This window comes from Garra rufa, chromosome 2 (genome assembly GCF_049309525.1).
Source record: "Garra rufa chromosome 2, GarRuf1.0, whole genome shotgun sequence".
In the NCBI taxonomy this organism is placed as follows: Eukaryota; Metazoa; Chordata; class Actinopteri; order Cypriniformes; family Cyprinidae; genus Garra; species Garra rufa.
Window position 1 is genome coordinate 23499392 of NC_133362.1, and position 20020 is coordinate 23519411.

The 20020-nt window shown below is 37.1% G+C and overlaps 3 protein-coding genes across 3 annotated transcripts in view; 1 reads left to right on the top strand and 2 right to left on the bottom strand.

The window, feature by feature from the left end:
* The window catches only part of ddx43 (DEAD (Asp-Glu-Ala-Asp) box polypeptide 43), an 11262-nt gene extending 8712 nt beyond the window's left edge, over positions 1-2550 (top strand). The window contains exons 13-16 of the mRNA XM_073835082.1: positions 477-586; positions 900-1038; positions 1145-1232; positions 2312-2550. Of these exons, the coding sequence (XP_073691183.1) occupies positions 477-586; positions 900-1038; positions 1145-1232; positions 2312-2497 (523 nt within the window). The 3' untranslated portion in view covers positions 2498-2550. The remainder of the gene's footprint in view (positions 1-476; positions 587-899; positions 1039-1144; positions 1233-2311) is intronic.
* Positions 2551-2756: 206 nt separating this feature from the next.
* On the bottom strand, positions 2757-8175 carry cgasa (cyclic GMP-AMP synthase a). Its single transcript, XM_073835007.1, has 5 exons — positions 7201-8175; positions 6534-6756; positions 3722-3985; positions 3526-3625; positions 2757-3431 (listed from the first exon to the last, which is right to left on the bottom strand). The coding sequence occupies exons 1-5, from the start codon at positions 8152-8154 to the stop codon at positions 3092-3094; spliced, it is 1881 nt and encodes a 626-aa protein (XP_073691108.1). The 5' UTR covers positions 8155-8175; the 3' UTR covers positions 2757-3091.
* A 4368-nt stretch (positions 8176-12543) lies between these two features.
* Positions 12544-19982, bottom strand: eef1a1a (eukaryotic translation elongation factor 1 alpha 1a). The gene is made up of 8 exons (XM_073833921.1): positions 19826-19982; positions 17696-17879; positions 17431-17610; positions 17042-17338; positions 14370-14520; positions 13993-14249; positions 13678-13912; positions 12544-13555 (listed from the first exon to the last, which is right to left on the bottom strand). The coding sequence occupies exons 2-8, from the start codon at positions 17837-17839 to the stop codon at positions 13431-13433; spliced, it is 1389 nt and encodes a 462-aa protein (XP_073690022.1). The 5' UTR covers positions 17840-17879; positions 19826-19982; the 3' UTR covers positions 12544-13430.
* Between the last annotated feature and the right edge of the window lie 38 nt (positions 19983-20020).

Consider the following 20020-nt stretch of genomic DNA (forward strand, 5'->3'; position numbering starts at 1 on the left):
CTTTTATTTTGATGGGCTGCTGTGAAAAAATTAAAAATAAAGAGATCAAATAAAACTAATAAAAATGAAGAAATAAAGAAATAAAAATTAATTCAGTAACTCCCAGTAAAACAAAACCACACTTCTGTGCCATTCATTCACACAGACTCAGAACATACAGGATTCATGTTTAAATAGCATTTTTTTGGTTTAATATTTAGACATGCGATAAGTGTACAGACCTAGTTTTGATTTATTCATGTAAAATTCAGCAAATTCTGTTACATTCTGCATTATACAGTAAATTCCATTTTTGTGACTGGATTCTGCATTTTCCCCATAGTGGAAATCACAGGGCCCTACTATGACCCTTACTACATTAAATTACTTTATGTCAAACTGTATTGGACCTAATGTAAAACCATGAAACAAAACTAGTTAATAATGTGTGAGTCATCAGATTCTCACTGTGATTTCTCTTTCCTGTTGTTTCACAGAGCCGATGACCTCTCCAGCGACCTCTGTCTGCAGGGTTTAGCGGTTCAATCTCTGCATGGAGACCGAGAGCAGTGTGACAGAGAAGAGGCATTGCAGGACTTTAAAGATGGTATGTTAGGAAGCAGTAAATAGAAGGGTGAAATGTAATTTCTGAGACACCACAACATCAAAATTGTAAAACTGCTCACCCCATTTTCCTTTAAACAAACAGGTAGTTCCAAAATCAGTCCTTCGGTTATTAAACCAACACTGTTTGGCTAGTGGCACAGAAAATGCGTACTTTACAACTAGTGACACAAAAAAAATACTTTACAACTATGAATACTTTTGGTGTAGTCAGCAATGTGTGCCAAGCCCCTTAAGATTTTAGCTAAAATTGATCTCTGAGATTTCTATCTGAATGTGCATGGCTGCTGTCAAAGGTCGCGTGCGCATTTTGGTGGCGACTGACCTTGCCTCACGCGGGCTGGACGTTCATGACATCAGCCATGTTTTCAACTATGACTTCCCTCGGAATGTGGAGGAGTATGTGCACCGCATTGGGAGAACAGGTCGAGCAGGGTGAGTGAAGCAACCAAAGGTGTGACTGAAATGACAGATGCGATAGAAAGTGTGATAATGCAATCGTTCAAGCTCTTCATGTAAATGAGTCCATTTCTTGACTCAGGAGATCCGGTGCATCTGTAACCCTGGTGACAAGAGATGACTGGAAAATAGCTTCTGAGTTAATCACCATCCTGGAGAGATCTGGCCAGGTAAGCATACCTTCAATGTATGCTATGTTAAGAACGTGATTCCTCAACCTCTGGTTTGAAATCTGAGCTTCTTACAGTGGGTTGTGTTTGTAAGCATGTAAGTTACATGTGTATGATATGAAAATAGGGATGTCCTGAAATGTCATTATTTTAGTTAACCCTCTGTAGTTATTGAGACACATCTCTCTGTAAATCAAAATTAAGTAATTAAAAATGCTGTAGTAGGGATGCACAATATATCCATAACAGAAGTTCTCAAACTTTTTTTTAATCAACTTGATTTAATTTTATTTTTTTATTATTATTTTAGTTAGTTATTTTACAATAACAATGTAATAAATATTCTATTCATTAAAGCTAAGTATAATGCTCATCAAGTTAGTGATTTTAAGCATTTTACATTTATTTCAAACTAATAACTCAAGGTTGTAACGATTTAAACAATCTGTTTTATTTGTGAACTTGTGTTCGCCTATTTTTTTTAATAGTTAACTTTGAACTATTTTTGAATTTTCCGGATCACCAATCATCAAAGCTCTGTAAATATTGGTCACAGAAACAGATTTCTTTTCAATTTCACCTAGCTGATTACTCAATAAAACCTCCCACAGATCATGTATTTATGCCATTTTAAGTCTTATTTTGATGTAACAAAGTGGTGAGTTGTTTGTTTACTTTTTCAAATTAGTCCTCCCATTAATGCCATTATATTGTTTATTCAGACTAAATTGTATAGCTAATACAATTTCAAATGAAAACTAGTATAAAATTAGCATTTATTGCAAAACAACAGTTCATTGCTTCACCTAAATAGGCATTATTCCAAACAGATCACTGTTGGTTAAAAGTAGGGCTGGGAACATATCAGTAAATCGATATATCGGTCAATCTACTCATCACAACCATTTGCCAGTAAAAGGTCTTAAAACAAATGTAACTAAAACAAATGACTTTTTGTTATAGTGTGTACACGTGGTACAGAGAGAAAGCCTCAATCCATGAAATGTTGAGATTGTCTTTAGTGTGTTTATTACGTGTGTATACAACATGCTAATGGAAAACATTTTCTCTTTGTTTAGGATGTACCAGAAGAACTGGTGCTGATGGCTGAACGTTATGAAAAACACCAGAGGGAGAAAGCAATGTATGGGCCCAGAGGCGGAAGAGGAGGAGGAGGAGGAAGAGGAAGAGAAGGAGGAAGAGGAGGAGGAGATGGAGGAGGACGGAGAGGTTGTTCTAGAGGAGGCTCAGATCGGTGGTTCTGACTGCTTAAAAGGTAGTATTTGTTGCATTAATTTATCTTGCTGGTAAAAATAACATCATGTTGAAAACGTTCTATTTACAACAGATTTTTAAGATTACTCAAAACATTACTTCTGGTGTTTACCAGATGTTTCCTAACCAAATGTGTGGCTTTTAAGCATTTGTATCTGTTGTTCCAGCAGTAGTATTGATCTATAATTGTATATTTCAGGTGGATGTCACTATACACACTGGAGTTCATTCATAAGCTTTTAAAGTGTTGATCATCTCATTTGTAGAGATCCTGTGAAGTCTTTGTAATTGACCGTTTTGTTAGGTTTGGGAAAAAAAAGACTTGATTTAATTTGTATGCATGGTATATTTCTTTAATAGGATTTTTTCCCCACCCAGTTCAGTATTTTTTTATTGTTATCTTCATTGATGTGAGGTAAAATGCCTCTAACTGTAGATGGTGTAACAATCTTGTTCAGCCAAATGCATATCAAATAAAAGCCTATAAAACTATTTGGAATGTGTGTTATTGAATGGTATTTACCAATGTTGACTCAAGATAAAAGAACAAAACATACATAAATACAATAAACAGAGAATTAAAATTAACTGAATATAGGAAAGTTGTTATTGCACTGAACTTCAATTTCATTTGCCAGGAATTCACAGCTGCTCTTAGAGGCTTGATGCAAGAGATTATGGGAGGGGATGAAAAAGTTAGGGAGATCACAATTTCTCAGGTATTTCACAAAGTCTTCCAAAAGCTGCTGGAAGCAGTCGGCCAGCCGAGCATATGCCCACTCAGTGTCGAGTCCCCTTGTAGCACAAGCATGGAGAAGGGTGGTCTTTGCATGATAGGAGCAGAAGCTGGACATCTTATTGGATTTGGAGTCATCTTCTTTGAGCTTTTGCAGAAGATATTTCAGAAGCTTAAGACACTCCTTCCTGTAGAAATGGAGCATATATCACAACTGGCAGTTTCTGCATTTAAATTTTACCAGCATCAAAGCTTGGCACAAGAGGAATACAGAAAAATTACCGGCAACATTTCTGTCCACCGACCTCACAGCATGTCTTGGAGTGGCCGTGCCTTTTCAGAATTTCTTTTTCGACATGGGAAAAAGAAATTCGCCAGGCATCTGTGTAAAGAAAATTTTTCCAGATGAGCATCTGTATTTACTTGTTTTCATTATTTGAAGAGCTACAGTAGCATAGTTCATATATTGACAGTATACCTTTTGCAACAACTCCATCATGCTCAGTGTTTCCCTTTCCCTCATATTTAGGCACCAGGTAGAATGGTTGACGCTTCATTTTTGTTTTCTCCTTTTTACCAAGCCAGTTTTCTATCTTGAAGCCATCTGTTGTAAAGCTTGGCCAGGCTGCAGCATGAACCTTAAGACCAAGAACGAAGTCAACTGAAATAGTCTTTCCATTTTCTTTTATTTCCAGCGTCACTGCAGGGCATCTTGGCTTTTTTCGCTGTATCTCAATTTGGTCTACAGAATGCAAAAAAATATAAATACAACAATTACCAGAAAGTTACGAGATGGTGGAAAAGGATAACCTGTGTTCCTGGACACACACAAAAAAGTTTGTTTTTCCCCAGGGGTTAAAGGAGAAGTTCACTTCATGTAATGTCACTTCCCCATGTCATTCAAGATGTTCATGTCTGTCTTTCTTTAGTCACAAAGAAATAGAAAACGGTACAGGATTTTCTCAGTATAGTGGACTTTCGTGCCAAAGGTTTGAAGTTCCAAAGTGTAGTTTCATTGCAGCTTCGAAGTAACCACCCGTGACCTTTCCAACATGATCACTTAATGTGTTATGATACACATGCACATTGCAGATCTAGTGCAAGACAAGCATTTGTGGTTCAAAAGTATAAAAATTTAAGGATGTAACATCATCCTTAAGGATGTTTACTTTGTATATTTGTTACTGTATTTACTAATCTTCCTTAACATTAGTTAATGAAAATACAGTTGTTCATTGTTTATTCATGTCAGTTCACACTGCATTAACTAATGTTAACAAGATTTTAATAATGTATTAGTAAATGTTGAAATTAACATTAACAAAGGTTAATAAATGCTGTATAAGTGCAGTTCATTATTAGTTTATGTTAACTAATGTTAACTAAAGAACCTTATTGTAAAGTGTTACCAATACATCAATATCGTGGTATGGCGATAGCAAAACTCGATTATTATCTTTGGTCACTTGACAATATGAAACAATAGGTCTTCCAGGCAAAAAGTGTACTTTTTAAAATATTAAACTTCATTCTAACATAAAAGGTCTTTAAAGTTGTGTTTTGAGCCATTATACTTTGGCACAGTATCTGTCAAACGAACTAAAACTGAAAGCACAATATGGCTTAATCCCTTTATCAAATCTGTTTTCACTGCACATTTCAAAGCGAAGCATGGACTTGGTTCAGGCGATCAGCTCGTGATCCAATGTTTTCCGTGCCGGCTCAGTTTAACTTATTTTGCATTTGATGTGAGTTTACTGTGTGCTTGGGAACGCAATGGCCACCAGTTATGCTTTGTTTTTGCCGCAGATGATTACAGCATTTCACTAGATCTGTAGTAAGATGTGTTTTTTAAGCCTGCTCTTACTGATTTTTTTCATCAAAATAAAAGCTCTATTGCTCTTTCTGTCAAAATAAAAGCTTAAAAGTGCAGTATGAAGTGCTGGCAGCTAGCGGTTTAAACGTTACTGCAGTCTAAATTGAAAATTGAGTGTAAAAAGTGTTGGAGTATTGTAATTTCCATACTGTAGTGTAAAGCAAAAATAAACAATTTTTCAATGTTCATTTTCTTTTTCTTTTTTTTCTTTTTACAGTGCAATTGTTATTATTATTATTATTATTATTATATTATATTTTTTTTTGGCTTCCTAAAACACCATTGTGAATGTAATTTAGACAGTATGTCAAGTAAAAAGAGGGTTGAGTCCTCTTTAAAGTTCAATTCACTGACTTAAGTTATCTTCATTAAGAACTTGGGTTGGAGCTCTTAATTTTGAACTCTCAAAGTGCATTAGATAGAATAATTTATCTTTAAAATGTGCAAAATTTATTTTGTTTTTGTGTGTTATATATGGCAATAATATTGTATCGTGGCCTTCATATCGTGATATTATCATATAGTTAGATTTTGATATAGTTCCATCCCTTATAAAAAATTTAAAAAAAATTCTTTAAGAAAATTAGAGATCGCTTCGCTAGATAAGACTCTTATTCCTCAGCTGGGATCGTGTAGAGCCCTTTGAAGCTACATTGAAACTGCAATTTGGATCTTCAAACCGCTGGCCACCATGAAGAAAAACAATGGAATGTTTTCCTCAAAAAAACTTCCTTTTTGACTGAAGAAAGAAAGACATAAACATATTGGATGACATGGGAGTGAGTAAATTATCAGGATTTTTTTATTCTGGAAGTGAACAACTTCTTTAAAATTAAATGCAGAGAGTGAAGTATGCATTTGATGTTTTGTAAATCAGGTAACCATTTACTGATTCACTTGAAAATGCCATATAGTTTTGACCATAGCAACATTTCCACTTAACACTAGTTTTTTTTTTTTTTTTTTCGCCCTCAGTCCGTAACACTAAATATGATAAAATATTATGTTCATGGATGTTTCAAGGACTAAGCGATAATTGGATATTAAGTAAAGATCATGTTCCATGAAGATATTTTGTAAATGTCCTACAGTAAATATATCAAAACTTAATTTGCATGGCTAAGAACCTTATTTTGACAACTTTAAAGGTTATTTTCTCAGTAATTTGATTTTGTTTGCACCCTCATATTCCAGATTTTCAAATAGTTGTATCTCAGTCAGGGTAAGAATGGTCCAGGGTCAATTCCTGCAAGTGTTTTGATTTAAAATTTTAAGAAATGAAGATCAAATAAAATTAAATCAAAGATCAAATTAAAATGTTTCTCTAAAGTTTAAATTTAAACTAAACATGATACATAATGGGATCAGTAAAACACTGTTATAACAAATATTGTACATTTTTATTTGGACCTACATGAAAGTTTGTCCAGGACCTTCTTGATGGCGTCTCTGAATTCATTCAGCATTTCGCTGGCTTGTATTGTCTTGTCTTCATTTAGGAACACGTCCAGAGGATGTTTATTCGGATGTCGTTTCAATGCAACAGTGTAAAATGCACCGGCCTCATCGAACTTCTGAATGTCCACTCGCTCCACAGGGATAGTCAACATCACGTCAAATTCATCTGGTTCACAAATCTAAAATGTGACAAGTTAAAGCAGATGTTGGTTGTTTTGAAACTGAACTACAGTTGTTTTACGAGCTTTGTCATGGCGATTATAAATATCAATCATACACAATCCAAACATGAACATTCTTTTACTTTTAAATAAATGGTTATTGGCTACCTGCATGTATCATTTTAATATATGCTGTTATTTTGAACAATGATTTATCAACTCGGTAGTTTAGAGCCATATCCTGAAAAATAACATACAAGTGGGCAATGAAACAGGCGCTTGGTGGTTATACTATCTATCCTGGCAATGTCATTAATAGTCATATGCCATCTGTCTTATTCAGATATAGGCCTAGACAAGAGTGTATCTGCATAAGTTTTATACACTTGCATTTTATTTCAAGAATAAACTACAACAGATTAATTGATCACTACTGTGGAGATGTCACACTGCATCACTTACTTTAAGGTTTTCATAATAACTTCCAGTTCGTAACCTCTCGATATCTTCACACCAGGTCACGTTTTGTTTCAGGAATGCAATGACTTTATCCGTGATGGCATTAACACAAGCGGATGCATTAGACCGCTCACTTTTCTTGATCTTTAATCTCTCAATAGTCGCCTTTAGAACCTTTCCCTGTGCGTCATCGACACTAAGTGCTCTCATTGGAGTCGTTTTTTCTGCGTTTTTCTTTTGGCGATCGCTGCGCGCGCTGACCAAAGCTTCCCGTGTGTTACTCGCGTCAGAAGAATCCGTTTTAGTAACAGGTTCATGTCGCATTCTAGGTTTTGATGTGGATTTTGCTTCCGATGAGCTCTCCAGAGATTCTTCTTTGTCAAGGTTCAAAGGTTCTTTCTGCTTTTTACTCTGGCGTTTCGGTGCTGGTTTTTCATCGGACTTGCTCTTGACGCACTGCTGTGGTTTGCCTTCACTATCACAGTCATTCTTTTTACTCGGTCGCTTGCTTTTTGCATTGTCTTGTTTGTCATTCTTGTCAGCGTTTTTACCGTTTTCGGGAACAGAAACTCTTCTAGATGTTGAAGCGCCGTTTTCTTTGTACTTACTTTCGGAGATCTCGGGAGACTGGCTCTGGAGATTCCTCTGCTTTTTACTCTGTCGATGCATGGTTTCCCGTTTTGGTGCTGAGGTTTCATGAGTTTTGTCTGCCCTTTCACAGTCATTAGGATACTTATCCTTTTCACTGCGTTGCTTTCTGCTTCCACGTTTCGGAACGCGCTCCGAAGACGTATCCTCCCTGTCAGTCATATGGTGATCTTCCTGCTCTTTACTCTTCCCGTTTGCACTTGTTTTTGTTCTAGCTTTGGCTTTGGGTTGATCAGTGCTGGTTGCGCGGAAGCTGCCCGGTCTTCTCTGTCTGTTCATGATGTACAAGCTGCGACGCCCGCAGTGCATTAAAGTTTCTGTTACATAGAACTATGACATCAGGGTACAGCTGGTACTGTGCCAGCCTCCACGTTTAGAAATGTCTCACTTCCTTAGTGTTATGACGTATCTTTACGATACTGTACGTTATTTCTGTATTAGGGTTTCCGTAGGTCGTGTGAGGTAGCCTAAATTTACTGACAGATGCTAGTTTTCATTAGGGCTATTTATTAACTACAACGTATGTTGACCAAATATATTGGTTAGATATACAGTCATGGACAAAATTGTTGGCACCCTTGGTAAATATGGGCAACGAAGGCTGTAAAAATAAATCTGCATTGTTTCTCCTTTAGCTCTTTTAGTCAAAAATTCTGCAAAATTCAAACATTTCATTAAAGTTAAACAATTTAAAGTGAGGTGGAATATAACTTTGTGAAAAAAATGTTTTTCTCAAATACACCCTGGCCACAATTATTGTCACCCTTAGAAATTCTATGAGTAAATTATCTCCTAAATATATTTCCAATTTCTTAGCACACCAAGGTGACTGGAAACATGATGTTGTCCAGTCATGACATCTTGGTGCACAGATGAATAAATATTAGTAACACAAAGCCCAAACCAACCTAATCATTCATCACAATGGGTAAAACCAAAGAACACTTCTGATGTACAGCAAAAGATTGCTGATCTTTACACAATGCAAAGTGGCTTTAAGAAAATACTTAAAACATTTAATATTCTCATTTCCAACATCAGGGAAATAATTAAGAAGATTTAATGGACTGGAGATGTTAAAAATCTGCTTGAAACATGATGTGTGTCAATATTGTCTTAATGTGCAGCAAAGAGAACAATTTAAGTGGCCAAATACTCTTCAAAGATCACAGATGGAAAATTTTAGTGTCAGAAAAAAATATTAAAAATAAAGGAAAACTGCACCTCCATCACAAGTCATTTCAGACACTGTTCAAGAAACAAATCATCTGCTCTCATGCAAAAACAAACTCCACCATATTAATATACCATACTGGAACTTCAGCCAGGACTGGCTTTTATTGCCATATGAAATGAGAATTATTTTTTTTGGAGCTAGAACACATTAAAGGTTTGGTGCACACAGGGATAAAAAAGTGCCCCATGTCCACATTTAAATATATCACCAGATGTTCTTTTTTTGTGGACCTAATTTTAAACCAAAGGTCCTAGACATCTTGTTCAGATACATGCCATCATGTTTTATATCAAATACCAACAGATAAAAAAAGGTAAAACTGACTTGCTCAGTTAGAAATATTATAATGGGTCATGGTCTTCCATCACCACATTGATTCAAAATCAACACAAAAACTGGTCACTGAACACAAAATCAAGATTCTGCCATAACCATCCCAATTCCCTGACCTGAATCCTATGGAAAATGAGTGGGATAAACTGAAGAAGAATGAGCACCAACATTTGAAGGATCTGTAGAAATTCTGTATGGAGGAATAGTCTAAAATCACTTGCCATATATTCTCAAACCTCATCAGGCATGGAGGGGGAGAAATCAGAGCTGTTTTTCATGCAAATGGAAGTTGCAGAAAGTTTTGAATACAAGGGTGCCAATAATTATGGCCAGGGTGTGTTAGAGAAAACCATTTATTTCATAATATTATATTTTATTTTTAATGAAATGTTTGAATTTTGCAGATTTTTTGACTAAAGATCAACAGGAGAAACAACGCAGATTTATTTTTTACAGCCTTCTTTGCCCATATTTACCAAGGGTGCCCACAATTTTGTCCATGACTGTATTTGCATGTCAGCTTTCACTTTCTTACATTCTGCTTAGGTGTTCATTGGACTGTTAAAAGGGATAGTTCACCCAAAAATGTTTTTTTTTTAAATCATTATTCACTTTCCTATCCTTCCAGATCATTCTGTGGAACACAAAAGACAATAATTTGAAGAATGTGGGTAACCAAACCGTTTTATGAAAGAGGGGGAAAAACTGTCCACCTCATTCTTCAATGGGGAAGAATAACAACCTGTAGTCAATGGTAAAACTGTTTGCACTACAAACCAGTGTGTTCATAATGAAGATAATACATTAAAATAATTATCTTAAGAGACACCAGTTTGCAATATCAAGCAGCAAAACAAGCGGTTTTGTATAGCTAAAAACAGAATTGTCACAACTTCGTACAACATTAAATAAATACATTGCATAAGTATTCATAAATCAGTACCTAGTTGAAGCACCATTATAGCCTCAAGTCTTTTTGGGTATGATGCAACAAGATTTGCACATCAACATTTGGCAATTATCTGCCATTCTTCCCCTTACCTCTTAAGACCTGTCAGCTTGGGTGGGGTCTGGCAGACATTTTCAGGAGACAAGCTCTAGGAAGAGTCATAGTTGTTTCAAACTTCTTCCATTATGGGTAACAGGCAGTTTTTTTTGTTTTTTTTTTTGTTTTGTTTTGTTTTTTTACCTCAGGGCTTGGTTTTTACTCTGATATGCATTTTCAACGGTTAGACTTTTTTTAAGACATGTGTGCCTTTCTAAATCATACCCATTCAATTGAATTTACCTCAGGGTAACTTAATTCGAAGTGTAGTAAAATCTACAGGCAATATGAATGCTCCTGAGCTAAATTTTAAGTGTCCCAGTGAGATTTATATTTCAAAGCATCTCAGTGCTATTGTAAACTCTTGTTTAAATCGACTATTGTAAAAACGTGGAAATTATTTCTTATTAATTGCGCCAGTTATTGACTAATAAAATAATAGATCTGCTTATATTACAACTACGGAGAAGCTGCCAATGGATCATTTTAGAAACGCATCACTTGCGACATCTTGTGGCAAGATTGTGACATTATTGATAAATAATGTTTGAAAGATTGCAAAATATGATCTGTTCTAAGCTGGTTTTACACAGTTTATTTGACTTTGTCATATCTTTAGTTAAAATACAGTCCTTGAAATTTCTAAATACTAAAGTAAATATCAAACACATACCCCTACAGTTGCAATCGAAATTATTCAACCCCCCAAAGACAGAAGTACTTGACAAACAAGCTTTTTTGAAGATATTTTGGACTTTACTAGATTGTTGGCATATTAAAAGTAAAAATGTCAATGTCATGTAATATTTTTGAGTTCTAGGATTTATTTTTAATAACAGCTATGTCATAATTATTCAACCCCTATTCAACATTGCTGTTTTAAGTCGCTTGTATTGTAGGGAACAAAATGGTTGAGCTTGAGCTGTTACACATCGTTAGCCCATACATGGCTGAAGTTTGAGTAGCTAATATGGTCAACAGAGCTGTCACAAAAGCTATAGAAAAAAAATTATTACTTTATAGTCTAAGGCTATATAGACAGATGTCAGCCTTATTCCTTAGTTTAAAATGTGTTGTACCAGAAAACCTTTAAGGGTGTTGAAAAACCTGCAATGCACAGCCAAAGACTTAAAAGATGACCTGACAAAATGAGGAAAAATATTTAAATGCAGTGTAAAAGAAGAACACTAGACAACGGTCTTCATGTTGAGGCGTCTTGGCGACTACCACTCTTGTCTTGACCAAGAACGAAAAGGCCAACTTGAAACATGCTACTAAAATTCATTTGGATAGACCTGTGGACCTCTGGAAGAATGTTTTATGGAGTGATGTGACCAAACTGGAACTTGTTGGACCCATGGATTACCGGTATATCTGGTGCAAAAAAAGGCAAAAGTTATGAGCAGAAGAACACCATCTCCATTATCAAACTTGGAGGTGGACCAGTCCTGTTAAGGGGGTGTTTTACTGTAGCAAAACGCGGAAATTATAACTGTGTTAAGGACATTGTGGATTCTTTGACGTATCAGGCCATTTTGATTTGTGACAATTCTGATGCCTCTGGTGCAAAGACTGAAGCTAATGATCAATGGACTTTCCTGCAGGACAGCCATCCCAAAGTAAGCATCCAAATCTACTTGTGCTTGGTTCAGGGATTGGTTGTAGAATGTTCTTGAGTGGCCTGTTCGGTCCCCAGATTTAATTCTCATTGAAAATATTTGGTTGAATTTGAAGAAAGCAGTGGCAAAGTGAAACCAAAGATTATCAGTAATCTGAAAGCTTTTTCAGGCAGTCGGCCAAGACTGCAGTAGAGAGGTGACAGAAACTTCTAAGCACTTCCAAGTAGTGTTTATTGGTGGTTTTAAAGAAAGAAAAGATTCTGCACCAAATGTAACTTTTGGGGGTTGAATAATTTCGAACATGAACCTTTAAGCCAATTAGATTTGTTTTCATTATTCCTCAATTTACTTAAACTTGTATTAATAGTTCTCAAAATGTCTTGCAGGTCAAAGGGGTTGAATAATTTCGATTGGCTTTTATGTAATGTACTGTTTCGGAGTAAAATGAACATAAACACAATTAATTATGGTTGAGACATCTTTAATATGACATGAAAGCTTTCATTTTTATAATAAGGTGCGGTAGCTAATGCCAATTAAAGTCAACAAGTGCTTGTGCAGGGTTAGCCTACGCCAGTCAAAGTGCTAAACATAAAGCTGTCAGTGCACCAAAGATTGCATGAGCCCAAACGTGGGCTGATTAAGAGCTTCATTTTAGGTTTTCATTGTTCTGCAAAGCTAAACATAAAGGTTCTCAGTCTACTAAATAGTGTTGTTAAAAGTAGCTCACCACCAGTGGATACTGAACACATGGTATTTTGCAAACAAGCACTAAAACAAGCGAAGACAACATTGTGAGAACCAGGCTAAAACTGCACTCCAGAGCAGGAGAGGTCAAACCTCTCAAGATTTTAAAAATCACATATGGTTTCAACAGCTATCATCGAAGAGAAGAGCACAACTATTAAAAACACTATTAAATAAGTTCAGTGGTGTGGATTTAAGACTTACAGTACGATTCAACATACAAATTAGTGTTATCTAAAGCAGTGATTCTCAACTCCAGTCCTCGGGGCCCACTGCTCTGCACATTTTGTATGTTTCTGAATCTGACACACTCATTTCAGTTCATGGATCTTTCTCCTAACGAGCTGATTATCTGAATCAGGTGTGTTAAATGAAGGAGACATACAAAATGTGCAGAGCAGTGGGCCTCAAGGACTGGAGTTGAGAATCACTGATCTAAAGGACTGCTTTTGTTACTAATTTTTTTCCTTCTGATACTTTTGCGATGCATTGGAACTATTAAGCAGTCTCTGACTATTGAACCTAAGCAGCCAATAGGATAGAAGAGCTGGATGACCTCTGCTTTTCCATATGTGTCTCTGGAGTTGGCAGTCAAACACAACATTCATTTGACCTTCTGGGCTTTCTGAGCGGATTTGGTGATCTTTCCGCTCGTCGGGGTCTTTTTCTCCACTCCTTTGATCACTCCCACTGCAACGGTCTGACGCATGTCACGCACAGCAAAACGACCTGCAAAGCAGAAAAGAATCCAAGCAGGATTATCTCAGTTGTCCTACAGCTGATTCTGAAAAGCCACCTGGAATATTATGAAGTAGAAAGCTCTTGAGATGGGATGTTGGGATAGCACTTACCCAGAGGAGGATACTCTGAAAAGCTCTCAACACACATGGGCTTCCCAGGGACCATATCGACGATGGCAGCATCTCCAGACTTGAGGCTCTTAGGGTTGTCCTCAAGCTTTTTCCCAGAACGACGATCGATCTTCTCCTTCAGCTCTGCGAACTTGCAGGCGATGTGTGCAGTGTGGCAATCCAACACTGGGGCGTAGCCAGCGCTGATCTGGCCTGGGTGGTTCAAGATGATCACCTGAGGAGAATGGATGAAACTTGTAATGACTGCTCAGGTTTGCTGATGTGGTTGGTGAGAAACAATTTAATTGAGATTACTTGAGCAGTGAAGTTGGCAGCCTCCTGGGGTGGGTCGTTTTTGCTGTCTCCAGCGACATTGCCACGACGGATGTCCTTGACGGAGACGTTCTTGACATTAAAGCCAACGTTGTCCCCGGGCAAGGCCTCAGAAAGAGCCTCGTGATGCATCTCCACAGACTTGACTTCAGTTGTCACATTGACAGGGGCAAAGGTTACCACCATGCCTGGCTTCAAAAGTCCAGTCTCCACACGACCCACGGGGACAGTTCCAATACCTAGTGAAAACATTTATGCATTTAATTCAGCTCTGCTTTATATTAGCAGAATAATGCCTAGCCATCTTTAGGCCAAAACTGGTCAAATTGATTTGTAATGTTGTTTGTATAAATTTAAACCTCCAATCTTGTAGACGTCCTGAAGAGGCAGGCGGAGGGGTTTGTCAGTTGGACGTGTTGGAGACTGAATGGCGTCCAGAGCCTCCAGTAGGGTGGTCCCAGATGCATTTCCCTCTTTCCGGGTAATCTTCCAACCTTTGAACCAAGTCATCTTAAGTAAAGATAAAGAAAGCTAATTAAGATGCTGACTGGGACCAACCTGCTGGGATTAGCATATTCAATGAAGGATTTCATAATGCTCCATAAGACATATGGAAACTAGAGCTGTACAATATGGGGAAAAAATCGAATTGTGATTTGTCCGATAAAAGTTGTGACTGCCACAAAACCACAGGCAGCGCTTTGCTGTCTTCTCCTTCGTAGTCATATGGTTTATATATGTTTAGGAAGATGATTAGCATGTTGCGTTCCCAAATGCACGTTATAAGCGACCCAAAACAACATATGTGACCCTGGACCACAAAACCAGTATTAAGTCGCTGGGGTATATTTGTAGCAATAGCCAAAAATACATTGTATGGGTCAAAATTATTGATTTTTCTGAATTCCTACTATAAATATATCAAAATGTAATTTTTGATTAGTAATATGCATTGTTAAGAACTTAATTTGGAGAACTTTAAAGGTGATTTTCTCAGTATTTAGATTTTTTTGCACCCTCGGATTCCAGATTTTCAAATAGTTGTATCTCGGCCAAATATTGTCTTATCCTAACAAACCATATATCAGTAGAAAGCTTATTTATTGAGCTTTCATAAGATGTATACATCTCAGTTTTGTCAAATTTAACCTTATGACTGGTTTTGTGGTCCTGGTCCAGGGTCACATATGTGTCGAGTAGCATTTTCGCATTTCACTCTAAAACACGCTTTTGCATATTGATATTAGCACAAGTCATATCAAAGACATTTTTTTTCTAGAAAGGATTAGTTTACTCCGGAATTAAAATTAAAAATAATATACTTAACCCTATTTCATCCAAGATATTAGTGTCTTTCTTTCTTCAGTCAAAAAAAAAAACATTCTAGGATTTTTTTTATTCCATATAGTGGATTTCAATGGGGATCATTTGTTTCAAGGTCCAAACTGCAGGTCTACATGATCCCAGCTGAGGATTAAGGGTCTTATCTAGTAAAACAATCATAATTTTCTAAAAAATATAAAAATGTATACACTTTTTTTTTTAACCACAAATGCTTGTCCTGCACTAACTTTGTGTTTACGACAGAGCTAATCAATTGGCAGTCCGCTGGCCAAATCTGGCCTTACAAATAGTATGTGCAATAAACAAAAACACACACAATTATGTCAAAATGCGCTGTGTTGACGAGTTTCCTCATAAACATAGTCCTAAATGAGTAATAAAGTCCTAAATGACTGTAAAGCGTTTGGAGAAAATCAGATGTGTCAGATCCATGTCATATGTGTCAAGTTTTAAAGCGACAGCGTTTCTTTTAAAGTGAAACCTGCAGTCTGTCATTGATGGAAATCAAATACAAAAGAAAAAGAGAAGTCACTGCTCTAGTCACTGATTAACTTTTGTAGCTTGAATCGATATAGTTTATGCATATACAATGTATAGTTTATATGAAGATTGTTTTTACGGCAGCAAACTTCCTTGACTATTACGTAGGAATGGAAGTGTAGTTCCTAATCTTATCAGCCTAGAAAATTGAAGCTTTGCATTTCCACCGGTCTTAGTACACGATATAACTACAGAACAGTCAAGTTTTAAATAGGACAAATATTGAAACTCGTTGGTCATTTTTGAACGTGATGCTATTGGTCTAATAGGATTCAATGATCTATGCTAAGCTATGCTAAAAGTGATATCGCCAGAACAGGAGAACGGCTGAATGGATTTCAAAACGGTAAAACTCAACTTATTAACTCGGGGGGAGTTGGAGAATGAGCCTATTTCCAAAAAAAGTGGAGTGTTCCTTTAAATGTTAAAAGTACAGCACTACTGTTAACTGTTGGTGTTGGTAATATTAGTTAATTGTAATGTTGAATATGCATTTCAATTAAATGTCTAACTTTATAGACCACCAAAAAAGAGAATTTGATCATTTGGCCCTCAAATGAAGCTAACTGAATAGCCCTGGTCTACGACTTTACGCGTTATGTAGTTACCCTCGAAAGGTCACGCGAGATGTAGGTGGAAGTACTGACCCAGTGTCAGTGAAGGAGAAAATGAGATGGAGTTTTTCGCCCTTACCTACCTTTTTGAACCTCAGTACACAGACAAAGAATTGACCGTGTGTGACCTTTCCAACATGATTACATAACACGTTAAGTCACAGACGTGCATTATAGAGCTAGTGTAAGACCAGCATTTGTGGTTAAAAAGTATATAAATTTTTGGTTTTTAGAAAATTATAAATTGTTTCTCTAGATAAGACCCTTATTCCTCAGTCATTTGAAGCTGCATTGAAACTGCAATTTGGACCTTCAACCCATTGATCCCCATTGAAGTTCACTATATGGAGAAAAATCCTGAATGTTTTCCTCAAAGACCTTAATTTCTTTTCAACTGATCAAAAAAAGACATGAACTTCGTGGATGACATAGGGGTGAGTAAATTATCAGGAAATTTGAATTCAGGAGTGAACTAACCCTTTAATCGTGCAGCCCTAATGCAAACAATACTTTATTTCCTCTGTCATACTTACATTAGGACTGGCTTCAAGCATGTTATCTCCATTCCAGCCAGAGATGGGCACGAATGCCACAGTGTCAGGATTATAGCCGATCTTCTTAATGTAGGTGCTGACTTCCTTCACAATTTCCTCATAACGCTTCTGGCTGTAACTGGGCTCAGTGGAATCCATCTTGTTGACACCCACAATCAGCTGCTTCACACCCAATGTGTAGGCTAGAAGAGCATGCTCTCTAGTCTGACCGTTCTTCGAGATTCCAGCCTCAAACTCTCCAACACCTGCTGCCACAATTAGCACGGCACAGTCCGCCTGAGGGTCAGAGAAAACGGAAGAAATGTTTAATTTCTTCTATATAAATAGCTGCTACTAAAATATATTTGTGTGCCTGAGAAGTTCCCAACCTGTGAGGTTCCAGTGATCATGTTTTTGATGAAATCCCTGTGTCCTGGAGCATCAATGATGGTGACATAGTATTTGCTGGTCTCAAACTTCCACAGGGAGATGTCGATAGTGATTCCTCGCTCTCTTTCGGCTTTAAGTTTGTCCAACACCCAAGCGTACTTGAAAGAGCCCTTTCCCATCTAAAAGTGACACACATAAATGTACTATTATACAACAGCTTGAAATAGCTTTTAATTATATAGTCATTTAAATATCTTGCCATACCTCTGCAGCCTCTTTCTCAAACTTCTCAATCGTTCGCTTGTCAATCCCACCACACTTGTAGATTAAGTGCCCAGTCGTAGTGGACTTTCCAGAGTCCACATGGCCGATGACCACAATGTTGATGTGGAGCTTCTCCTTTCCCATGGCTGATTGCTTTATTTAAAGTGCCAATGTAACTGTAAAGCTTTACAAAGATACCAACAGTTACGGTGCAAATTCTATTAAAGACATAAACACATGTTCACTGGCTAGTGAATGTTTTTCATTCAATTTATAACCCACTAATTACAAGAACTTGAAGTAGTTCACTTCCATAACAAAAAATGTACAGATAATTCACTCATCCCCTTTGTCATCCAAGATGTTCATGTCTTTCTTTCTTCAGTCGTAAAGAAATTGTTTTTTGAAGAAAACTTTTCAGGATTTCTCTCTATATAGTGGACTTCTATGGTGCCCTCGAGTTTGAACTTCCAAAATGCAGTTTAAATGCAGCTTCAAAGGGCTTTAAATGATCCCAGCCGGGGAAGAAGGGTCTTATCTAGCGAAACGATTGGTTATTTTCTAAAAAATAGACAATTTATATACTTTTTAACCTCAAATGCTTCTCTTGTTTTTTCGACATACTCTAACTGTCTTGAACGTGGGGATTGTTTAAAGCCCTTTGACGCTGCATTTTCCTCAAAAAACAATTTCTTTACGACTGAAGAAAGAAAGACAAACATCTTGGATGACAAGGAGATAAGTAAATTCTGTCAATTTTTGTTCTGGAAGTGAACCTCTCATTTAAGAGGCGGCCATTTAAACGCACGCACTGTTCTTAAATAGATCTCAGTAGAATACAGTCGTTAAAGGAATAGTACACCTCAAAATGAAAATTCTTAAAAAAAATTTCCCCATGTCTTCCCAAACCCGTATAACTTTTATTGTATGGAACATTAAAGGAGAAAATGTCATGGTGACTGAGGATGTAAGGCCTCTAAAACCTTGTAAAATCATCACGGACAAGACGACTTGCACATTCTTCAAAAGTTCTACTTCTGTTTTTGCTAAAGAAAGTAAACCACACAGGACATCTGGTTGAACAATGACAGAAATTTCTTGTTCTCCTGTAATAACCTATACAAATGCCAGCTAAGAAACATCGATGGCTCCGTGTGACTGCAGAATTCAAATGTCTTATTTGAATTTTACTCATTGGACACCGAAAGATATGTAGACAGAAATTTGTTTAACAAATACGGTATTCACCACACCATCTCCTTCTTTCAACCTTCAGACCAGCACTCCTTTCGGGCTATTTAGGCTTCTAGTTCTGCCAAATATCTAGCAATGCGTTAACAGACTGGGCATGCCTTTTCTTCATGCCTGGTACATCTTTGTCCTGCAGACCTCCATTTTGTAAAGATTCGCCTACTGATTTAAAAGACTGGCAGCCATTTGTGAGCCACTTATATATCCAATATTGTCAAAAGAAAAATGTTACAACAGCTTAAGCTAGAATTCATATTTTATTCTAAGGTAGTGCATTAAGATTTGGCTGCATCATGAACCCAACGTGTGTTATTATTGCATCAGCATCAATTCCAATGAGCTGTAAGCTGTTCAAATGAGTCATTCGTCAGGGACAGAATTCCAAGACGTTCCCTCAAGCAAGAGCCGGAGTGTCTTAGTGCCATTAGTGTAAGAGAGCTAATTCCCAGCTTAACTTGAGAGGTTAACACAAGGGCTATTCTTGTTAAAGTTACCTAACACAGACGCATTCTTTAACGAGGTCTTCAATTTGTCGCATCAGACTGACACGACTTCAGGAAGCTATTAATTTAGGTGTTAATTTGCGAAAAACATGGCAATATTTGTCGTTTAAAAACAACAGGCGACAGAGATCATTCAGATGTCTAGGGGATTTAATAGTGCAATCCCTTTCCCTGCAGCTGCCGCCATGTTCTCTCATTCCCTGCCTGTATCTAGCGCAATGTCGAATACAAGCATCAGTAAGGTCAATTACAAGCGACAACTATTTAGAACGTATAAATGTCGACAGAAGGTCTCCATTTGTAATTACATACTCGTTTGCTGGGTTTATGTTTTAAATACGCAGATAAAGATGCGTGTGAATGTGCGGTACTGTACCTGCGTGTGTTCTCGGGATACTGGAACGGTGCTGAAGAGGCTGAGCGGCGCGTCTGATCTTGTTATAATACAGACCCGACGAAAGCGACTCACTGTACATGCGCAGATGAGCGCACCATTGCTGTCTACATCAGTCACTGAGGATGCTGGAGGTCAAACGACTTTGTAAAGAAATAGCTAAATCATTTAGAATCG